Source organism: Pelodiscus sinensis, chromosome 7 (assembly GCF_049634645.1).
Source record: "Pelodiscus sinensis isolate JC-2024 chromosome 7, ASM4963464v1, whole genome shotgun sequence".
In the NCBI taxonomy this organism is placed as follows: Eukaryota; Metazoa; Chordata; order Testudines; family Trionychidae; genus Pelodiscus; species Pelodiscus sinensis.
Genome location: NC_134717.1, coordinates 11578313 through 11602465, shown reverse-complemented (window position 1 = coordinate 11602465; position 24153 = coordinate 11578313). Strand labels below are relative to the sequence as shown.

The 24153-nt window shown below is 39.8% G+C and overlaps 1 protein-coding gene across 3 annotated transcripts in view; it reads left to right on the top strand.

Annotated features, from left to right (window-relative positions):
• Nucleotides 1–24153, top strand: part of ZNF148 (zinc finger protein 148) — an 85256-nt gene that overhangs the window by 30093 nt on the left and 31010 nt on the right. For all 3 annotated transcript variants that reach the window (XM_075933180.1, XM_075933178.1, XM_075933179.1), the window contains 5 exons: nt 2294–2639; nt 4066–4188; nt 14947–15070; nt 15706–15789; nt 23888–24006. In XM_075933180.1, coding sequence (XP_075789295.1) covers nt 2294–2639; nt 4066–4188; nt 14947–15070; nt 15706–15789; nt 23888–24006 — 796 coding nt within the window. The remainder of the gene's footprint in view (nt 1–2293; nt 2640–4065; nt 4189–14946; nt 15071–15705; nt 15790–23887; nt 24007–24153) is intronic.

Below are 24153 nucleotides of genomic sequence, written 5' to 3'. Positions count from 1 at the left end.
AGTATCAGTACGTAGTTGCGAACTGTCTGGCTGGTGTAGACGCTCACGCTGCATGAGCATGTCTACCAACCAGGCAACGCAACTACGCGAGGTGGGGCTGGGGCCGGGGCGGGATGGAATCCCCTGGGCCAGACTCACTCATGCTTCGCCAGGACTGTGTGCGGGATGGGCAGCGCCCTGGGATCTGCATGCACCCCAGGTCAGTCCTGCACCCTGCCAGCCAATTCTCTCCCCTGGCCAGTCCCGCTTCCCACTGGCTGGTCCCCGCCCCGATCTCCCATGGTCAGCCCCACTTCCCGTTAGCCAATTTCCCCCCCCCCCCTCCATCTCCCCTGGCCAACACTGCTTGCTGCTGGCTGGTTCTCCCCCCCCCCCCCCCCAATCTCTCCCGACCAGCTCCACTCCCCCTTATCCCCTCCCGGCCAGACCTGCTTCCTGCCGGCCGGTCGCCCCCTGATCTCCCCTGGCCTGGCCTGCTGCCCCCGACCCCCCTCCCATTTCCCCTAGCCAGCCCTGCTGCTCCTGACCTCCCTCGCCCCCCCCCCCCGCCAGCCCTCCTTCCCACCAGTTGCTCCCCCACCCCCACATCCTCCTGGCCGGTTCCCCTCCCCCCCCCCCCATCTGAGATCATTTGCGTCTGGTATTTTTTTTTTTTTAACCACCTTGTAACCCTAGAAGGGGATTGTCTCCCCTAGAAGTTCTAAAAAGTTCTTGGCTCTCAGTGACATTGGTGGCTCTGCTTGCTTAACTGAGTATTCTCCTCCTACTCTTTCTCATCCACAATGTCCTCCATGCTGCTATGAGACTGTCTGAAGATTGTCTTGGGAGGAATCCACCGACTGGCTAGGGAAACTGGTCGGTTCCCCCCAAGGATCACATACATCTGCTCATAGAAGCTGCATGTTTTCAGCAAAGATCCTGACAATCCATTTGACTCCTTTTGTTTTTGGTATGACTCCTTTATTTTCATTCAGTACTGCTAGATGTATCTTTTCTAGACTCCTGGAGTATCCTTTCTCCTCCATGCCCTTTGCAATCTTGGCATAGATATCTGCGTATCTTTTGCTGGTTTGCAGTTCCGTGAGAACAGATTCCTCTTTGACAGCAATGAGATCTAGAATCTCCTGCATGTTCCTTACTGGTGCTCGTCTACAACCCTGGGAACTCATAGATGTGCTGGTCAGGTGTGCGGCCTGCTCTGAGGTCTGTTTGCTATGCTGGCCAAACAGGAAATGAGATTCATATTTTCCTGGGGCTTTTCCTGTTCACCTGGAGAGCAGTAGAGTTGAAAGTCCTAGCCAGAGTGGTCACAGCTGGGCACTGTGGGACACCACCTGGGGGCCAAGAACGTCGAATTTCACAGTGCTGTGTCTGTACTGCAGTAAAGTTGACATGCAAAGTCAAATTTAGCATTACTCCTTGTGAAAGCAGGATACTGAAATCGACTTAGTCGACAGAATGGGCTTGGTGGTATGGATTCATTGTTTGGGAGTTTAGGTCAAACTTAGCCACATCTAGTTCAGACCAGGCCTAACTGAGGTGGAATGGAGGAAGCTGAACTACTGCCTATTTCTTACCAAGTTTTGCACTATTAGTGGGGGAAGTATCTAAACCCATACACCCTGACTCATACTCTAGTGTCTGAGTGGATGTGGAGGTGATCAGCCATCTGTAAGTATGTTTAATTACTCCTCTTCCTTCACATGCAGCAACAGCAGCAGCAAGAAAAGCCTAAACATTCTTCCTTCTTTCCTTTGTGAAGAGAAAACTGTTCTGACAGACTGAGGCAGTTGTGACAGGAGAAGCAGCGCACATAAAGAGAGGCGGTAGAGAAGAGAGAGCACAGTGAAAGGAGGCCACTTCAGGAGAAGGATTAGGCACTAAAGAGGGAGGGCGGATGGGGAAGAGAGGCAGAAAATTTAAAAAATTGAAGCAGTTTGCTTCCTTTAAGGGTAGGAAATATATTTAAGTTCATTTTGGCTATTAATTCATATAACTATTAACCCATTATATTGGCAAAAAGATACTAAACTACATCTTATTTGAAAGAGAGAGAGAGAGAGAGAGAGAGTGTGTGTTTTGTTTGTTTGTTTGTTTGTTTGTTTGTAAGTAATCCTCTTTAGCTTATTCCAGGAAAGATGAAGTATTGAAAGCCCTGGACAGTTCCTACAGGAAAGATATTTAGATGTTTTGTGGACTATATTTTGTAAAACTTTTTAAAAAAATGTTTGAAGAAAGAAATTTAATAACTTCCCCATTTGTAAATATTCACCTGTTATACTTCTCTTTGTAGGCTATTGCACTTAAGCATGAATATTGAAGACAAACTTGGAGGATTATTTCTTAAATGTGGTGGCATAGACCAAATGCAGTCATCCAGGGCTATGGTAGGGATGGGTGCAATATCTGACCAATCTTCAGTGTCTGGGGAACGGCAAGAGGCAGTGCTTCAAGACCGGACTATGGCACATCAAGAAATTCTTTCATCAAATGAAGTCTTACAAGAAAGTGAGCTTCGCCAGCAAGAGATGATTTCACATGATGAACTCATGGTCCATGAGGAGACTGTAAAAAACGATGAAGAGATGGAGGCTCAAGAGAGACTTCCTCAAGGATTACAGTATGCAGTCAATGTTCCTGTAAGCATTTTCTTCATGAAATACTGCACACTCATTTAGGAAGGATGGCTTGGTAAAGTTGTTAGGAATACATTATGAGCTGTTTGCATTTTGATTATAAAAATATATATTAATAAGATGCTATTTATGAAAGTGTTTTTAGCTAATGATTGGGTGAAATTCATTTCAGAGGGTCTACAAGAACCTATATCTCATTTAAATTAAGCTTCATGAGCTTAAGTCTGTTTAAAGGGTGTATTGCAACTTTATGTAGGTTATGTGCATCAAGGTGAGTTTCACCCAGTTGTATTCCATTTTTATAATAAGCATCTATTTGTAAAAAAAAAATTGATAGTTATACTGGCTTTGTTACTATGTGAATTGACTGGTTAACATTAAACACTTAAAATCACAAAATAATAAATATTAAAGAACAAATATAAACTAGGATAAGTAATAGTATTAGAAGGACCAACCTGCATGATTTATTTGTTTTATGAATAGCACATTTGGTCCATGTCTGGACATTTTTTTTCATTTTGCAACCTGAAGCATTTCTGTACATGTTTTTAAAGTATATCTCGTATAGAAATTTAGCGTTTGACAGGTATTGCTTGCATTCATGCTGCAGGTTGAACATGAGACACTTTGTAGATGCCCATATGTTGTATTCCTTTGTGTTTAATAGTGTCTTCCATTCACTATAAGGAGAAGACACATTTGAAAATAGGCATTGTTTTGTAACATTACATTATTACTATGTAAAATTGCATACTTCGGTTTGGGTATTTATTGAAGTGTTGATTTAAAAAGACGAGTTATATAAGTGTAAAAAGAAATAATAGTTTTTCTCAACTAGAGCTTTGTTAAAAAAACTGTGGAAATTCGGAGAGCTTCCCTTTAACTGGAGATAAAAGATTGTTTGATAGTTTAGAAAACACATCAGGAATATTTAACACTATGATCTTTAATGAAGTTGACATTCGATCAAGAAATATTACTGGGAAAAATTCATTAACTGTATTTTAATTTTTTTAGCTCAAATATATAGTAAATTAATCTGTTTCTGTTAAATCCTGCCATTGGTAATATGATTGGCAAAAAAAAATACATGTATTTTTAAAAAGAGTGATTATATGCATATCTGAGAGATTTTGGTAAGCATTAGGAATCACAAAGATATACTTAAAGGTCAGAAAAAAAACCCTAAATTATGTTGATGAGTTGAGAGGGTACAGCAAACTGTAAATATGAATAGAATTATGTCCTTTCTGCATTTAATATATTGATTGCTCCCTTTTGTAAATGTTGTAAAAGAATGAAACCATGGGACAATACCCTCTGCAAAAATCTTAGCCTTTTTTTCAGCAGTTTGTCATTTGAAAATGAGAAATTGCTTTTTGATAATTAGGACCTTCCCTGAAACTGGCACTTGGTATCTTAACAGATCAGTGTAAAGCAGGAAATTACCTTTACTGATGCATCTGAACAGAAGAGAGACAAAAAACAAATACGAGAGCCAGTAGATTTGCAGAAAAAAAAGAAAAGAAAACAGCGGTCACCAGCAAAGGTAAGACCCTAATTTTGAAGAAACCAAGCTTGAAAAGGACCTGTAGATTTGCTATGACTTGGATTTCTTTAGAATTTGAAGTAGTTATGTCTGAAGTTGCTTGTTTTCACAGTAAGGGTGCGCATACACTTCACCCTTACTTTGAAATAAGCTATGCAATATTGCGTAGCTTATTTCAAGGTAATTTCACAGTGCCACATTTTGAAATAAAGCGCTATTCCGAAATGTCCCTTAACTCTTGTGGAACGAGGGTTACAGGGATGCCAGAGTAGTACACCTGTTGTACTAATAGCTATTTAAAAATAAAGGGCTGCTTTAAAGACACTGAATAGCTATTTCAGGATACTTCCAGTATCCTGAAATAGCTCTGCAGTGTACATGTAGCCTAAATGTGCAAGTTTGGAGCTTTCCAGAGTCCAGAGAAAACTGGTTCCCAACCGCTGGTTCTTGGAATGGTGCCAGGCCACAAACTGTTGGCTGCGGGGCCACAGTGGCTGCCAGCTGAAGCCCGCTGTTCGCAGTGGCTCTGGGGGCCAGGGCTCACCCTGGCCCCCTGATGCACTGCACAGCAGCCAGCTTCAGCTCTGGCAGCTGCTTTTGCCTTGCAGTGGTGCTGGGGCTGAGATGGCAGCAGGAGGAGGCAGAGCAGGAGGTGCTCCCCGCCCCCCTCCCACCCAAGTAAGCTAGCGTGCTCCCCCTCCACCCAGCCTCTACCCATGGGGGTGTGAGATGTACTTGGGGAGGGAGTGGGCGTAAAGGAGAAGGGAAGGGGTGCACTGCCAGTGGCTGATTCCCCTGCCCCCATGGCAATAATGACCACACTCCCTAGAGAATGTAGCCTGGCTCTGAGGGTTGGGTGGGGGTGTGGTGGGGTCATGGGGAAAGAGAGTATTGGCATGGGCTGTAGGGATCAGAGGTTAAATGGGCAAAGGGCATTGGGTTGGGGGTCAAAGGGTATTAGGTACTGGGGAGCAAGGGGCAGAGTTTGGGCTAGGAGTTAAAGGGGGGAGGGCTGGGGCTGAGGGAGGGCAGGGATTAGAGGTCAAAGGGCAAGAAGGGTGGGTTGTAGTGGGTCACAGATTATGGGGCCAGGTGTGGTAGAGCTCATGATTCTGTCTCACGGGACAGCAGATCTGAGGGCATCTGAGCAGGGTCAAGGCCTCAGAGCTTGTGGAACAGGCAGTTGCAGGGTCAGTGGGGTAGGATCAGAGTTTGGCACAACAGGTATTCATGGAGTTTGTGGAGCAAGGGACACCGGGGTAGTGGGGCAGGATCCAGGGAAATGGGAAGTTGTCAATTTAAGTCAGGGTCACTGGGACACAGCATGCCAACTCTGGTAGTTCCTGTGGATGCAGGATAGGCTCTAGGCAAGACAGAGGTGGCCAGCGAAAGAAAGTTGGCAGCAGGGGGTGTTGGGAAGTGGGAGATAGTGGGCACTGGGTGACAGGCTTGGCAACGCAGACTTGTGAGGTAATGAGGTTAGTGGGATATAGGGAATATCAGATGATGGCAAGTTTAATAATCCAGAGACAGAGTACCAAGGTTGGCTAGACAGGTTCAGGGAGTTTTGGGGTTGGAGGCAGAGGGATGTGCAGTGACAGGATGGGGTGAGGGGGTTGGCAGACAGGTATTATTTTATTTACATATTTGCATAATCATTATTTGCTAAAAATAAAATGTTCCTTGTCCGCCAATAGTTTATGAATGGGTTTGCCGGTCTGCTGTATAAAAAAGGTTGGAAGCCACTGATATAAGGTATTGATAGTGTTTCTTTGAGCTTGTTTTAGCAACGTGAACCTTTGGTATAGAATCTTAGGATTGGAAGAGACCTCAGGAGGTCATCAAGTCCAACCTCTAGCCCAAAGCAGGCTCAACCCTTACTAAATCATCCAAGCAAGGGCTTTGTCAAGCAGGAACATAAAAACCTCTAGGGATGGAGACTCCACTACTTCCCTAGGTAACCCATTCCAGTGCTTCACCACCCTCCTAGTAAAATAGTTTTTCCTAATATCAACATAGAACATAAGAATGGTCATAGTGGGTCAGACCAAAAGTCCATCTAGCCCATTATCCTGTCTGCTGACTGGGGAATCTGGTATTGGCCACTGAAAGAGGGATCACAACAGGTAATCTCACATGATCACTCCCGTGTCACCCACCTCCAGAGAAACTGGCTAGGGACACCATTCCTACCCAGCCTGGTTAATAGCCATTGATGGACCTCACCTCCATAAATCTATCTAGCTCTTTTCTGAACCCTGTTAAAGTCCTAGTCTTCAAAACATCCTCTGGCAAGGAGTTCCACGGGTTCACTGTGCGCTGCATGAAGAAAAACTTCCTTTTGTTTGTTTTAAATCTGCTACCTATTAATTTCATGTGATGACCCCTAGTTCTTATATTGTGGGAATAAGTAACTTTTCCATGTTCACCTTTTCCACACCAGTCATGATTTTATAGACCTCTATCATATACCCCCAGAGTCTTCTCCTTTCTAAGATGAAAAGTCCAAGTCTTTTTAATCTCTCTTCACATGGCACCCATTCCAAACCCCTAATCATTTTTGTTGCCCTTTTCCGAATCTTTTCCAATGCCAATATATCTTTTTTGAGACGAGGACACCACATCTGTATGTAGTATTCAATATTTGGGCATACCATGGTTTTTAATATGGAGGCAATAAAATATTTTCTGTCTTATTCTCTATCCCTTTTTAATGGTTCCTAACATTCTGTTTGCTTTTTTTGATTGCCACTGAACACTGAGTGGATGTTTTCAGAGAACTATCCACACTGACTCCAAGATCTCTCTCTCTCTTGAGTAGTTGTAGCTAAATTAGTCCCCATCATATTGTGTGTATATATAGTTGGGATTATTTTTTCCAATGTGCATTACTTTACATTTATCAACATTGAATTTCATTTGCCATTTTGTTGCCCAATCACTTAGTTTGGTGAGATCTTTTTGAAGCTCCTCAGTCTGCTTTAGTTGTAACTATCTTGAACAGTTTGGTATCATCTGCAAATTTTGCCACCTCACTGTGTACCCCTTTCTCTAGATCACTTATAAATAAATTGAATAGGATGTGTCCCAGGACAGACCTTTGGCCGATCCCACTAGTTACCTTTTTCTACTCTGAAAACTTACTGTTTATTCCTACTCTGTTTCCTGTCTTTTAACCAGTTATCAGTCCATGAAAGGACTTTCCCTTTTATCCATGACAACTTACTTTACTTGAGAGCCTTTGGTGAGGGGCCTTGTCAAAGGCTTTTTGGAAATCTAAGAACACTATGTTCACTAGATCTCCCTTGTCCACATGTTTGTTGACCCCTTCAAAGAACTCTAGTAAATTAGTAAGGCATGATTTCCCTTTAAAGAAACCATGTTGACTTTCTCCCAACAAATTATGTTCTTCTATATATCTGACAATTTTATTCTTTACTATTGTTTCAACTAATTTGCCTGGTACTGACCAGTCTGTAATTACCAGGATCACCTCTAGAGCTCTTTTTAAATATTGATGTCACATTAGCTATCTTCCAATCATTAGATACAGAAGCTGATTTAAAGGATAAGTTACAACCCACAGTTAATAGTTCTGCAATTTCACATTTGAGTTCTTTCAAAACTTTTAGGTGAATGCCATCTGGTCCTGGTGACTTGTTACTGTTAAGTTTGTCAGTTTGTTTCAAAACCTCATCTATTGACACCTCAATCTGGAACAGTTCCTCAGATTTGTCACCTAAAAAGAATGGCTCGGGTTTGGGAATCTCCCCAATATCCTCATCCATGAAGACTAAAGCAAAGAATTCATTTAGTTTCTCTGTGATGACTTTATAATCTTTGAGTGCTTCTTTAGCATCTCGATTATCCAAGGACCCCACTGGTTGTTTATCAGGCTTCCTGCTTCTGATGTACAGTACTTAAAAACATTTTACTATTACGTTTTGAGTTTTTGACTTTCCAACCTATATCTCCCCCACTGCAACTTGAGACAGTTGCTTCTCGTTCTGCCATCTGTCACTACTGAGAACAGCCTCTCTCCATCCTCTTCAGAACATCCTTTCAGGTAGTTAAAGGCTGTTATCAAATCCTCCCTCACTCTTCTCTTATGTAGAGAAGCCCAAATACCTCATCCTTTCCACTAAGTCATGTATTCCAGTCCCCTAATCATTTTTGTTGCCATCTGCAGGACTTTCTCCAATGCGTCCACATCCTTTCTGTAGGGAGGGGCCCAGAATTGGATGCAGTACTCCAGATGTAGTCTCACGAATGCCGAATAAAGGGGAATCACTTCTCTAGATCTGATGGCAGTGCCCCTCCTAATGCATCCCAATATGCCATTAGCCTTTTGGCTACAAGGGGCACACTGTTGATTCATATCCAGCTTCTCATCCACTGTAATCCCCAGGTCTTTTTCTGCTGAACTGCTGCTTAGCCAGTCGGTCCCCAGCCTATAGTAGTGCTTGGGATTCTTCCGTCCCAAGTGCAGAACTGTGCACTTGTCCTTGTTGAAGCTCATCAGATTTCTTTCAGCCCAATCCTCCCAATTTGTCTAGCTCACTCTGGACTCTATCTCTACCCTTCAACGTATCTGCCTCTATCTAGCTTAGTGTCATTTGCAAACTTGCTGAGAGTGCAGTCCATCCCTTCATCCAGGTCATTAATAATGATGTTGAAAAACAGCCCTAGAACGAACTCTTGGGGCACTCTGCTTGATACCGACTGTTAACCAGACATCAAGTCATTGATTGCTACCCGATGAGCCTGATAATCTAGCCAGCTTTCTGTCCACCTTAATATCCATTTATCCAATCCATACTTCCATAACTCCCTGGCAAGAATACTGTGGAAGACGCCATCAAAATCCTTGTTAAAGTAAAAGTATATCAGTCCACTGCCTTCCCCATGTCCACAGTGCCAGTTAACCTGACTGTCTTCTATGACAAGGTATCAGACCTGACTTGCTCTTGGTGAATCCATGTTGACTATTCCTGATCGCTTTCCCCTTTTCCAAGTGCTTCTTTATCTTTCCAGGCAGTTCTCTTTCAAACTATTTTTTAAAAATTATGAGTCAGTAGTTTTGTAGGCAAGTTATAAATCATTGCACTATGTTTATCTAATAATAGTTGTACCTTTCTCTGAGTCTGAGCATTATTGTGTGCCTTGTGCATTGAGAAGAGTTTAAAAGAAAATCTAAAATGACTGTTTTGAAAATTTAAAAAGTTTTCATCCATAAATTTAATAAAATATGCTGCTGGTAAAGAGCATTCTTAAAATTCAAGTGTCTTTGTATATATTCTGTGCTGCTGCGCCCCTGCAGAAATATCCCCCCTTCCCATTCCAGATTCTCTTTGCTTTCTGCAGAAAAATGGGTTTTTTTTGAGAACTAAAGAGAGAAGCTGCACCAGTGCTTATCCCTCCCCTTTAGAGTCTGTCCAGAGAGCCAGGAGAGAAAGAAGTTATGGTGGAGCTGGTGTGTGTGTCTGGGGGTGCCCTGGTCACCAACGGACATTAGTTAATTCTGGGTGAGGAAGTGGACAATGGCTGTAGAGGTGCTACTCCCCTGCATAGAGCAGCTGGGTGTCAGATCAATCCTAGAAATCTCTCCTGGGAGCAGGAAGCTCTGTACTGTGGTGCGAGCAGGGCTAAGTACAGTGGGTTGGTGAGCAGGGGGGGGCATGTCATGATACATGGAAGTTGGGCAGATGGGCAGCATCCAGATTCCTCCCTCACCAGGATCCCCCACTGAGCTGCACACACTCAGATTGAGCCACATAGAAGCCCTGACATGAAGTGGGATTGAAAAAGTTTGAAGAAAATCATTGAGAAGTTTTGTATCAATCTTTTATTGGCTCATAAAAATAGGGAGGTCAGGAAAAACAGAAAGATTGGTATAATCCCAGAATATTGGTCTTGATTTGTTTTCAGCCCAACAGCTGAGTTTTTAAGTGTGGAGGTAAATACACTGAAATATTTTCAGTACTATTTTTCATTTATTAATTGTCTACTTGAAAAATCTATAGTTCTAATTAATTTTTACCCCATTATTTTTTGGATTACATTTTGCCAAAACTGCATTGGCACAACTGATTTTCTTCATTTAAGGGGAGCCACAACCCAATAAATTAAAGATTCTCAAATTTAGAGCAAAAAAGGAAGAAAATGGTTTTTTTTTGTTTTCATCACAGTTATTTTAAAATGTCAATTATATACATAATACATGTGATGAAATGTCATTGTTTTATAAAATATAGTTTTATATCTGGCAGTGCTTTAAGTAGAAGTATATTGTTACAGAACATAATTTTATAAGCATTGGACTTAACAGATCTATAAGGCCCCTGCAAACATGTAGTTGTTGATAAACATGTAAGTAACCCCATTGATTTTAAGTGTGTGTGCTAGATCAGCCCCTGAACTGTCTGTGAGGTCTACTATAGCAGAACCAGCACGTAAAATTGGAACATTTTTCAAAGTAGATCCTATAACAGTTAATACTGAGTTTATCAGCAGTCACACAGCAAGAAGCTCTTTCGCTTGCTTTGTTTTTATAGTTAGAGTGCTAATCACTATTTATTAGGGTTGTTAAGCCATTAAAATTAATCACACAATTAATTGCACTGTTAATAATAAAATACCATTTTTAAAAATATTTGTGGATGTTTTTTACATTTTCAATATGTTGATTTCAATTACAACACAGAATACAAAGTGTCCAGTGCCCACTTTATATATATTTTTTATTACAAGTATTTGCACTGTAAAAAATTTAAGTAACAATGTTTTTCAATTTGCCTAATACAGGTACTGTAGTGCAATCTCTTTATCATGAAAGTTGAACTTATAAGAGTAGAATTATGTACAAAATAAATACTGCATTCAAAAAAGTGTAAAACTTTACAGCCTACAGATCCACTTAGTCCTCCTTGTTCAGCCAATTGCTCAGACATATAAGATTGGTTACAATTTGTAGAAGCTAATGTTGCCTGCGTCTTGTTTACAGTGTCACCTGAAAGTGAGAACAGGTATTTACATGGTGCTGTTGTAGCCAGCTTTGCAAGATGTTTATGTGCTAGAATGCACTAATTCATGTAATCCTTCATGCTTTAGCCACTGTTTCGGAAGATATGTCCATGCTGTTAATGTGTTCTGCTAGATAAATATCCAAAGCAGAGCAGACTGACACACATTTGTTTTCATCCTCTGAGTCGGATGCCACCACCAGAAGCTAGATTTTTTTTTTTGGTGATTCAGGTTCTATAATTTCTGCATCGGGATGTTGCTCTTTTAAGACTTGTGAAAGTGTGCTCCACACTTCATCGTCTCAGATTTTGGGTGGCCCTTCAGATTCTTATGCCTTGGGTCAATTGTTGTAGCTATTTTTAGAAATCTCACATTGGTATCTTCTTTGTGTGTTGTCAAACCTGCAGTGAAAGTGTTTTTAAACGTGAGCTGGGTCATCCTCCAAGTCTATTACAACATGATATATATGGCAGAATTCAGGTAAAACAGAGCAAGAGATGTACAGTTCTCCCTGTAGGAGTTCACGCACAAATTTAACTAATGCATTTTCTTTAATGAGTGTCATCAGTATGGAACCGTGTCTTCTGGGATGGTGACTGAAGCATGAAGGTGAATATGAATGTTTAGCATATCTGGGATGTGAATACCTTGTAACACTGGCTGTAAAGTGCCATCCAAGACCTGTTCCATTTTCAGGTGACATTGTAAATAAGAAGCTGGAATATTTGCAATAAAATAATATGACATGAGCACTCTACACTTCGCATTCGGTGTTGTAGTAGAAATAAATATTTAATACATTTCATTTGGTATCTAGTGTTTAACAGTGTGATAATTGTGATTACTTTTTTGGGCTAATCGCATCAGTTAACCAATCAATCAACAACATTACTATTTATTTGAGATGATTTTGTTATAACTAGAATGTTAATGGGTAACTAGTTAAAATATTACCCAGTAACCATCATCCTTAATGGTGGTGTTTACCGGGTAATGGTTACTGGTATCCCAGGAGCAGCCCCCTGCCTATGGCCCAGCTGTGGGTGAAGTGCTGCTCCAGTCCTGCCAGGCTTCCCGTGCGGGGCTGCTGGCTCCCCACCTACATGGGGGCCAGCAAGGGCAGCCATGGCCAGGAGCTACATCAGCACCGTTTAAACATTTAACCAATTCAACTGGATTTTACATCGCTAGTTGTAACACACTATTAAAACACTTTTCAATTACCTAAAATCTGAAAATTTCAGGCTGCCATTTTCTTGCTGGTCGTCTCCTCCCAATGGTGCTATTTTGGGGCAAGTGTGAGCAAAACTATACTGACATATCAAATGGGGGATAGTGTGAAAATGAACTTTCCCTAGTATTTAAAAAATTCTTGCATCTTAAAAAAAATTACTATGATATCAATTAAGGATGTTAAAATTAGATTAATCAACTAATAGAGTAGTCGATGTAATTTGCATTGACTATTCGATTAGTCAATAAGGGCACCTCTGCCTTTGAAATATAGCAAGAGCAGCTTGCTACAGGAGGACTCTTGTACATTTCAAAAGCAAAGCACCCTTGGGAGCACTAGGCCAGTGGGAGACTGTTTGAGTCCCCAGCTCCCCTCAGGGCTTCCGCTTTTGAAATGTCGCAAGAGCTTGTGCTACATTTCAAAAGCAGAAGAACCTCCAGTTTCCTGCTGTGCCCCTGCCCCTTCTTCCCACAGATATGGTGCTGGGGGAACCAGCTTTTAAGCCTCCCCCGATAGAGGCAGCAAGAGGGAGGAAGTGACAAGTTGAGTCCGATAAATGCCTATTGGATAGTCGACTAGTTGCTTATGTCCCTAACATCGTTAGTGAAAGTGGAAAGCTGAATTTGACAGGGAGACCTTTTCAAGGGATAGTCTTAAGTGAGGAAGGGCTCCATAGGATGAACGAGTTAGATGGGATCCAAGGTATTACCGATTACTGGGGGAGGTTGTATTGTGATTCGCTTAGCATACAAAACTGAAATAAAAGTCTGCTACGTACTGTACCGTGTCAGTATATCAAAGAATCAGAAATCCAGGCTAAGGGAATTAGGGATGTGAACGTTTGGTAAACATTAGTCTTACCAAAATGCTTACTGGAGCAGCCCCAGCCATGGCGGACTGGCCGGTCAGTGAGACCCTGGCCCTGGTCATGGTGGGCCATGCAGGCTGGAGCAGGCTGGCCTGGAGCAGCCCCCACTGTGACTGACCATTGGGACAGGACTCTAGACTCAACTGCCCTGAGCTGATTTGCCAAAGTGACCTTGGTTAATGGTTAGCTGGTTAAATTATATAATTTGAATTGGTTAACTGGTTAACTGTTTTAACTGATATTTATATCCTTAACAGGAATATAATGGAACATAAGTAAACATAAAAAAATTACTTCTGTACTGGCATTGTATATGTAACTGGACAGAAGCACAGTTTTATTAGGCCAATCTTATTTTTATTATGATGTGCAGTAGCAAACAGGTTATATGGTTACTTAGGGTTAAACTTTTATATATTTTGAAAATCATATATTCTTGCTTTATTCCCACAAAGATCATACAGCATTCAACTTATTATTTAAAGCAATGGTTTTCAAAGTACAGGTCATGAACCAGTACTAGGTCATGGAAAGTCATGCACTGGGTCACTTTGCTTGTGTGATCTGGTGATCAGTTGGAGTGCTAAGGCAGGCTTCCTGCCTATCTTGACATCATGGACTGCTTTGCACCCCAGAATTGGCCAGCAGCAGATCCTGTTACTAGGCAGGTCTTGGGGGGACTTAGCCTTGTGCACTGCTCCCACCTGAGAACCAGCTCCTCACTCCCATGGCTGGGTACCAGCCAAAGGGAGTGAGTGGTGGTGCCTGCAACTGGGAGCCACGAGAGGTATGTCTGTGACTCGATTCCCTGCCCCAGTTCTGAGGGTCTCTTCCCCCAATTCCTCTTCCTCAGCCCCACCCTGGAGTCTGCACTCTAGTCAAAAGATAAATTATGGTGGGTTGCAGGCATCAACAATTTCCTTCAACCGAGTCATGAGGAAAAAAAAGTTTGAGAACTACAAGTTGAACCTCTCTCGTCTGCACTCTCAGTCCGGTGGTCCAGCATGATTTTAATTAGCGGGATGTCCACTTATCATGGGTGTGGTCAAGTTTCTTGTGATCCGATAAGGTTTGTTTACAGCCACCAGCCGTGGCTCTCAGTGTTATGTGCTGTTGTTTAGCTCTAATTTACCCTAAGAGCACAGTAAGCAGTGGAAATGTTGGTAGTACTGCCAGACAATAATGACCTCCTGTGGTTCAGCAAATTCTGAGGTTTGGCACTGGGTATGCCCCCAGTGTGTCGAACTAGAGAAATTCAACCTGTATTACTTTAAAATATGATCATCCATGGCTCTGTTTCCAAAGGTGGTTTGGTTACTTTACCTCCTTCACAACAGGTAAACACTGACATTTAAATGACTACACTCTGAATAGGGAAGCTGCAATCTAATTTTGCATCAGTTGCTTTTGTTCATTACGTGATAGACAATGGGTGATACATAAGTGTGGACTAGGCAGTTGTAGCAAATGTAAAACCAAAATCCTGTTGATGTAGTTTTATAGAAGGTGGCACTATTTTTATTTGAAATATTTGAATTTTCTGCGTTGCAAATGGATACTATGTTTTGATTTTGTAGTTAATAAAATATGGTTAGTGATAAATGTGAGAACAAACTTTATTTTTTTTAAATAGATCCTTACAATAAATGAGGATGGATCGCTTGGTCTGAAAACCCCCAAATCTCATGTTTGTGAACATTGCAATGCTGCCTTTAGAACCAACTACCATTTACAAAGACACGTCTTCATTCATACAGGTACTGCTTGACTTCACTTGTCTTTTCTTCAATATAAAGATCTGTTTACACACAGTTAAAATGTTTTCAGCTCTATGAGAATTTCATTTCTAAAAGTGTAGGTAACTTGGCATCTAAGCTTAGCATTTCCATGCACCAAAGTGTCAAAAGAACACCAGAAAAAAATCAACATACATTCATTAAACTGAGGCTATAACTGTTTACAAAGTTTCTTTTCTTTATCAGAAAGTAACGAGTTGTCTTGTAGCCTAAGTGCCAAAATTGACCCCATTTGTAAAATGTGCTCTAGATGCCTGCTGAGGTATCTCTGGTTCAGATAAATGAAAAGTATACTTATCATTATAATAGCTTGCCGAAGCCCAAATGCAAACTTAATCTAGCATCATGATTGATCTTGTTCTTGAGGAAATTACAGCCATTTCAGCTCCAACTCCTCTATGTTTGTGTTGATGTGACTCATGGGAAGAATTTGGAAGGCCATATAGTTAATAGGAATAAAGTTTTTGGTATTTGAATATTTTGGAATTCGCTCAGATGCTTGTTTCTTATAGACAACTATTTTATTCCTCAAAATAATCATCAGAAACAACAGATTGTAGTTATTAACTTATGGATATGGAATTATATTGTTTAAGGTGAAAAACCATTTCAGTGCAGTCAATGCGACATGCGTTTCATACAGAAGTACCTGCTACAGAGACACGAGAAGATTCATACTGGTGAGTATAGTGCCTTGAGTATCTTTACTGGTGTGCTTAAATAATTGTTTCCCAAATCAGACCAGGTTTCCAATAATAAGTATCCAGCTAAATATCCTGTTGGAGATTGTTTTGATTTTAATGATACAGCACATTTAGAAGTGTTTTTAGTTCTGTGCTTTAGACTTGTTCCTCTTTTCTTTGGCTGCAAAGTGTGTGTAAATAGTAGTAAGCAAATGTGGAAATTAAGTACTGTATTCTTCGTAAAATAGTAGCACATCATGAAGTAGCTTCCACAGTAGGAAATCATGAAATTTAACAACCCATGATTTTTTTTCAATCTTCTCTTTTGTCATATAAAACTGATTTTTTCACTGGGGTCTTAATAGCTTAGAAGCTTTGTTATTTCCTATTGAATGAAAGGAAAACTATCAGGACTATAATGGCCAAAATGCCCAACCCCCAAGGTATTAGCATCAGCTTTACTTTTCAGTCTATTTTAAAAGTTTTAACACTGAATTATTCTAATATATAATAGGTCAAATAAGGCCCAAATTTTAAAGCAAATGAATGAGTTTATGCGTATTTGTTTATTTTTGTCTTATTGTAATGTGCAAAATCAGATTCTCTAACAGGTTTGGCTTCATTGGGTTTTTGGCATTTTGGTGCATGGCCTATAAATCCCTCTGTAAATATTTTGTGATAGCGTCCTTTTGGACTGGATGCCAATTTCTCAGCCTTTTTTACAGAAAAGCAGAGCTGGTGAATGTGCAGAGTTTCTTGGCTGTAGCATTTAAATAGATATGAATGCTACTAATGTGCAAGTGTGTGCGTGTAAATTGAGAGTTTAACACTTCAAAATGAATTTTCAAGCAGCATACAGGGAGTTATGTGCACAAGTATCCTGTTTTTAAAGAATTTCTATGTTTTATGTTGCCACAAATCCAGATTTAGCAGATTTCCTTTGGTAGTCAGGCACAGACTACATTCTTTTTCCATCCAATGGCTTCGCTATATTCCTAGTATTTCCTCTGGCTCAGAATAGGGGAAGTTCACTCTGGAGAAATTGCTGCCTTCACTCTGTGTTGATATTATTCTCATCAAGAACGGACCATGCATGCGCACGCCCATACACGCACACAAGAAAGCAGGAAAAGGTTTAAAATGCACAGTCTGTTGTCATGTTTTGCAGAATCATTTTATCTGCAGGTTAGTTCATTGTACATAGCTTTGAAAATGAGACTGGGCAATATGTCCAATTAACAATTGAGTACAAGCATTATATAAATGTTATTAATATTTTTAAAATTCAGCATTTCCAGTGCTAGAGAGAGAGCTGGTCTATGCTTAGGGTTGGTTAGCTTGCTTATGGCAGTTCTTGCATAGATCTGTTAATCTTTTGTGTATAAGAGAAAAAATATCCTCCTGTGTAACAAATTAACTTTACTATTTGTTGAATTTTGGAAAAATGTTTCACACCACCACCCCTCTCCCCTTTAGCCTCCTACTGGCTTAGAATAGTTTGGTAATTTTTTCTGGAAACTGGAATAGAAGATTCGGTTTAAACTATTAGAACTCTGGTGTATCCTAGATGACTGTTAAATGAGTATTTAGGACACTCTTTAGTGGTATAATTCTCTGCCTTACTGATCGTGCAGTCAAGAGAGTCTGCCTTAAAATCTTAGTTAGTTCCATTTATACTATTACATTTATTTACAATTTATCTATTTGAAGAAAAAGAAAATAACTGTTTTTGGTTGTCTTAAAAAGTACTCTAAAGTTAATTTAGTAAATAATAGGGATGCAATAGCCTATTTAAAAAGTTAAACGTTTCGTTTAACAGGTTAACTGGGATCCTGCAGGCAGGGGATCCTGCAGGTAGGATCCACGTGATGCAGGAGGGGGCTGGCCAGCCAGATCTTCCAGACTGTTGGCTGCTCCAACTAGGCGAGGCAGGGGCTGCTTAGGCCAAATCTGCCTCTGCATCGTGTGTGGGAGGCTGCTCCAACAGGGCGCATTACAAGCAGGGAGCTGCTGCTGCTGCTGCTCCAGCCCAGCCAGCCTGGAGTGCCCGTTGCCCGTGGTGCAGCGTGGTAGAGCCAGCCAAGCTGAAACAGATCCCTGCCTGTGTCAGGCAGGGGTCTAATCTGGTTAACCGTTTACCTGGTAAACATCACCTGGTAAGGGTGATGCTAGCTGGATAATCAGTTAACCCTTTACATTCCTAGAAAATAAACAGAAACCGTAGTGATGAAGTCAGACTAGGTGATCACAATCGCCTTTTCTGGGTTTATAAACTGTGAGTTTTGGTGTCCTGCCCCAATTATAGTTTGGCTTCTTACAGTGTACATACCCTAAACACCTATGTTTTAGTTTATATATGGTGTTCGTTCTTAAATTGTTCTAGTGTTATGGTATGCTGTTTAACAGCTGCATTCTGAGGCCTTTCGAAAAATGTATATTTTGAGATTGCCTTCTATGGCTACCATCTCTATGATTTTACTCTAGAAAAATGTCTGTTAGTTGGACTTCAACTTCAGTATTGCCATAGGTTCTTTACAGTCTGTAAAGGGTGAGAAACTGTGGGAAGTATTTCTGCCTAGCTCTCCCTCTCTCTGTGTAAACAGTTTTGGTTTTCTTCATTTCCCAGCCCTCAAAAGGTCTGATAATGCCTTTTCTCCTAGCAAAATGACCCTATATTGTTTCCAACCTTGATACAGTGTTCAAAAGACTAAAGATTAACAGATTTTCTTTGGCCTGTTAAAGTTTTTTATCCATTCTCCAGCTTTCTGTATTAATACTGCTGAAGGCAGTAGTCCCATTAATATCTTTGTAAAAACAGGGAATTTAGAAATGTGCCAACTAGTAGCAGTAGGCAAGGTTTCTATTCTCGGAACTATTGCATATTCAGAGAAGGTAGGAAGACATCAGTCAACAACCCTTATTCTGTGTAGGCAATTAACAAATTGTATTAATGAAAAATCATGTTACCTAGAAAAAGTCATACCTGGGAAGAGGGTGATAATCATAAATATCATCTGAGATACTAATTGTAATTTGTTATGATTCTGCTTGTTGCTAATGATACTGAGAAATGAGACTCAACTTTCAATTTGTAGGAGGAGGGAAAATCCTAAGCAGACTGTTTGTTACTTCAGTATTCTTAGATCACTGGGCTCCTGAAGAAAACACAACTATAGGATTTCTTCAAATCTCTTCTGCTTTGTTTTCATTGGTGGAGATTTCTGTACCAGTTCCTTGCCTCTGCATTCATGTCTCACCTCCTAATTCTTTAATCCAGCTCACTTACCTTTTTAGTTATTTTTTTTTTTAAATTAACTAACAAAACATTTATCAAACATAATTACTCAGTCACTCTGCTTTTGCTTGCCTTTTCTACTCTTTTGCCTAAATTTTATCTATTTCGATTGTAAGCTCTTCCAGTGTCCTGTTCACTACACTTTGGAGCTGCACTTCCTAGATATATTTTAGAATTAATATTAACAGACTTCCAGTACAGACACAATATGTCCAAAACATCTTAAATGATTTTTCCTTTATATGACTTAGATCAGTAACTTTCATAATATAGTGTACATTCCATTTAAGTTATTCCTTTTCTTCTAATGCTTTTTTTTCTCACTCTTTAATCCAGTTAAACAAAATATATCCTCACCTCTTTCTTTCCCTAGTTTAAGAGAAGATTGTGTCTTGAATCTCATCAATTCACATAATGTGTCCTGGTTCAAAAAAGGAAAAAATTGTACCAAAAAAATCAGTCTTTAGGTTTCAGCTATATAAAATTGTTTATAGTAGGCATCAGATCATCTTAAGAATAGAACATGAATTTTCTCATAAATTTTAGAACTTTAATAACATACTCCATCTTTATAGAGATTTAAACCAGAGTTAACTGTGGTATTAAGGTCACAGACTCACCTTCACAAGGCACTTCTTAGTTTAATCTGGAAGAACATTATGCCACTCTGCTGAATAATCTTATCTTCCTAAGTGAAGCAGCTCGTTTGGGGACAGTTTTCTCAAATCAAGATTCCTGCTCTTTCCATTCAAGATCTAGACAGAAATAATGTTTAGGTTTGAAGAAGTACTCAGTGTATGCTCACAAATGTCCCAAATTCTCTCTTATGATGTGACTCCTTCCCACTCTACAAAAGGAGGCAGATAACTGGAAGAGTAATCTATCAGCACATTTCACTCATCTCACCCTTCCAAGTGCTGCCTACCCAGATAGAATAAAGTAGCTCAGGCATGAAAAGGTGTGTGAACCGAGTACTCTGTGCGCCAGCCTTCATGAGCTGGAGAATTGCTTCTAGGGGAAAGTTAAAGCTAAAATAAGTTTGAGCTTTCTCTAGTTCTGTTTTCATTTGAGTTGCTCCAAATTTGGGAAGCAAAGCCTCTTTGTGCCTGCCATCAACCCCAGAACTAGGCTTTAAAGGGGGATTTAAATGACAGTAAGGAGGGCATTTGGTAGATAAGAAGCCGAAAGATGTTCCAAAAGTAGGAACTGTTTGAAAATAACACAATATTAGGAATGGTAGGAAACAGGAAAAGAAAGCAGCAAGGAAAGAAGATTGAAATAGGGTTGTGAACGACTAGTTGCTTCCCCCACCCCTCCATGCTGTCTCTATCAGAAAGAGGAAAGGGGTATTTCAAAGTGGCAGCGCTATGTGAAGCCCGGGGTTAGCCGGGACCCTCCCCCCCCCCCCCCACAGTTAACCCTGGGCCCCATGTGGTGTTGCTGCTTCAAAATGCCATATGGAGCCTGATATCGTGTTCCCCGTGGCGTTTCAAAGAAGCAGCACTGCATGGAGTCAAGGATTAGCTGGGGACTCTGCCGCTTTGAAACACCATGGGGAGCACGGGGCCAGCGGGGGACTCAAGCAGTCCCCCGTTGACTCCATGCTCCCTGCAGCACTTTCGCCTTTGAAGTGTAGCAACAGCACTGGGGCTGTTGCTACACTTCAAAAGTGGAGGCTCCCTTATTGACTGATTGAATAGTCGATGCATATCGACTATTTGATTAGCCAATATATCTAAATTTATCATCCCTAATTGAAAGCAGAATAAGGGATGATGGGAGTGACACAGAGTATAAAACTAGAACGTAAATACAGGTGGGACAAGATTTTTAGGGCTTTGAAGGTAAATGTGAAATTTTTTAAAAATTTGATTCAAGAAGCAGGTGGAAGGTTAGACAAGAGTGCAATATTATGGTAATAGTGGTGTAAACACCCCTAGATAAATAGTGTGTGAAAGGGGAAAAAGAGAGAACTTCAGTGGCAGCTAAGCTGCATAGACTAGAGTTGTAGAGGTACAATGGTAGAAGACCAGAGTGGTGAAATCTAAGATATTCAATACAAGAGATGACCATGTGAGTAGTGAAGAATACCAGATTTTGGTGATGGTATTAAAAAGAAAATGTAACAAAGGTTAGCAAGAGACAAGATGTGGAAGGAGGAAGAGAAAACTCAAAGATGATTCTGAAATGGTGAGTCTGAGAAGAGGGAAGGAACAGCAAAGAGTGCTCAGAATGGAGGATAAATTCAGTTTTTAAGAAAATAAATTTGAGGTGGTTACAGGCCATCCAAGTAGAGGTATCTGAGATGCAATTGGAGATGCAAGATTCAGTAGCTGGAGTTGGAAGCGGTGCATAAAAGTGAGGGATGAAACCATGGTAGCTCATGGGGTCAGCAAGAAAGACAATATACATATGATCTAAAAAAAGTCTTGTCTTTTCTAATTTCTGTTAATCAGATTGTCATGATTTACTGTAGGTGTGTCCAGTTATATAATTGAAGAAGATGAAGACGACAAATACTCAGATAATTAAAATGTAAACTTCAGTAGTAGGCTACCTACAATAGCTGCAGAATCTGTTCACTACATGGATAGTGGAAGAAGGTTGCATAGAATGTATAGTGTTTTTGTATTTTATGTTGCATCATTCATTTGAAATTATAAGTAATAAGGAAATAAAACTGCAGCACTATAAAATCTTAATGTCTTACATGAGGCTTCAGCTATGCCATCCTCATTTAGATTAGTTCTGGGATGTGGTTAAATTCCTCTATACTTAGTGGGGAAAAAAATCTGTGAATATCCACGTTCATAACTTGGTAGTAATGAGAACAGATAACAGTATCAAGTAACCTCAGATGGAAAGAGTGGAACAATGTAAACCAGGGCTACTCAACATGCGGCCCGTGGCCTGTTTTTTGCGGCCCGCGGGTGGGAGCCAAAACAAAGTAGTCCATATAATGGTCTACTGGTGATATATGTTTTAGTAGTTAAATTCCTGGACTGTCATTGCTCATTAAAAGTGCTGTCATATGGGTGGAAATTGCGTAAATATTGTATTTTATTACTATCAGTAGAACTGACTTAAATGGAGCCTGCATGTTGTATAGTCTTGCCTTTATCTTTATATTCATGCCCGTCAGTGTAAAAGAAGCTTTTTAAATATATTTGCACATATATTTGCATGCATATGCAACCACACTTTAGTTGTGGCCCTTGGCATTTGCTGTGAGTATCATTGTGGGCCCTGGGGCTTCCAAAGTTGAGTAGCCCTCATGTAAACCTTACTTCTAGAAACAATCACTCACTTCAACAATAAATAAGTTTGACATTGGAGAACAAAATGATAATCATATTCCAAATGCAGAGACTTAGATAGAGAAATGGAAGTATTGCTATACTGTTTCCATCTAGATACTGTAATTCCTATGCCTTGAAGAGCTTTACACCTGTACAGAATCCACTCCGTATAATACCCTCCTGGCCAAGATCATACTGGTTTAATTATTTTTTAAATTTAATTTTGCCCCAGTGTCTCTTCATTGTGAAAGATGGAATTTTTTTCCTAAATAAATACTAGGATAACATTACATTTTTCCTCTTAAGGAACTAATTTACATGGGAATATGTGTAATTAATTCATAAAATCTAATGTGCCATAGCTTTGCAGATTATTTTACAGTTATTAAAAAGACAAAATTTCTGCCTTTAATCAGTAATCTTGAAGCCTTAATATTACATCTGTAATGCAAGAAATGCCCTGTTCTTTAGGTGAATTCCATTGAATAACAGTGAGTTCCTGTAAAAGAGAGGTTATTAAAGACAGGCAGATTTCTTTTTTTAGTCTTCATCAGACAAACATAAACAATTAAGACAGCAAAGAACAGAAGTTAAAACAGAGATATTCTGACTTACTTTATAATGTGAATGGATCTTTGTAAACTTTATAATGTGAATGGATCTTTGTAAATTTTGTTTATTTTTCATTAAGAACAAAATAGGTAAGAGGTGAGAAAAAAGTAGCACAGGAGTCAAAGCAGCATTCAAAATTATGTTGTCTGAACAAATGAATATATGACAGAGATCAAGTATTCTGTTTGCCAGAATGAATTTAATTACAGAGATTTGCTGTTTTTAATTTAATTATAAAAAGTCAAGTGAACATGTCTTTTACTTACTATTGGAACTACTCTCAAAATCAAACCAAAATGTTTATATTATTTAGGTTCATTATTTCATTTTTTATACAAATATGGAAGAAAAGAAGAGGGAGAACTAGAGGAAAATAACAGATACTTAAAACTTTTTAAACCACTGACATCTTGAAATTTTAAATTTATTTTTTAGAAAATGGGGTCAAATAATGCAAGAAGTATGAAAGAATGCGGGTGTTGTTATCAGTACATTGTCCAAAATATGTTTTTTGGCATCTTGAAATTATCCTCTGCAATCTTTTGTAACACTTTCATAGATTTACTGTACCTATTTGGACTTGGGGGAACAGAGATGGGAATAAAAACTTTTTACTTAAAATGTTCCCTTTTTGAATGAAACTTTCTTGGCACGATAGTCCCTTTTTGCTTTTCTTCATAGTTTTTTGACATATTAGTGAGTATGACAAAAATTGAGACGTATACGAACAATCACAGATTGCTTTTTCAACAGGAGCATGCTAAATCCTCTTTTTTGTTACTTCCAGTAGAAACTAGTAATATTTGCCAAGGTTATTATGTGGAATAAACCTTTGCTTCTCTGTTTTTATTTTGTTTAAACTATATTTTTATATAATGACTGTTCTTAGGTGAAAAACCATTTCGCTGTGATGAATGTGGTATGAGGTTCATACAGAAATATCATATGGAAAGGCACAAGAGAACTCATAGTGGAGAGAAGCCTTACCAGTGTGAATATTGTTTGCAGGTAAGATGGTTAATTGAAATAATTCACATGATTGAAATAACAAAGCTGATTCTGAAGTTATACACATAAGAATTTCTCTAAATTTTGAAGTCTGACAATCCTACAGATTGCTGTAGAAAAATTATAGTAATGCAAACTGTATGTTGT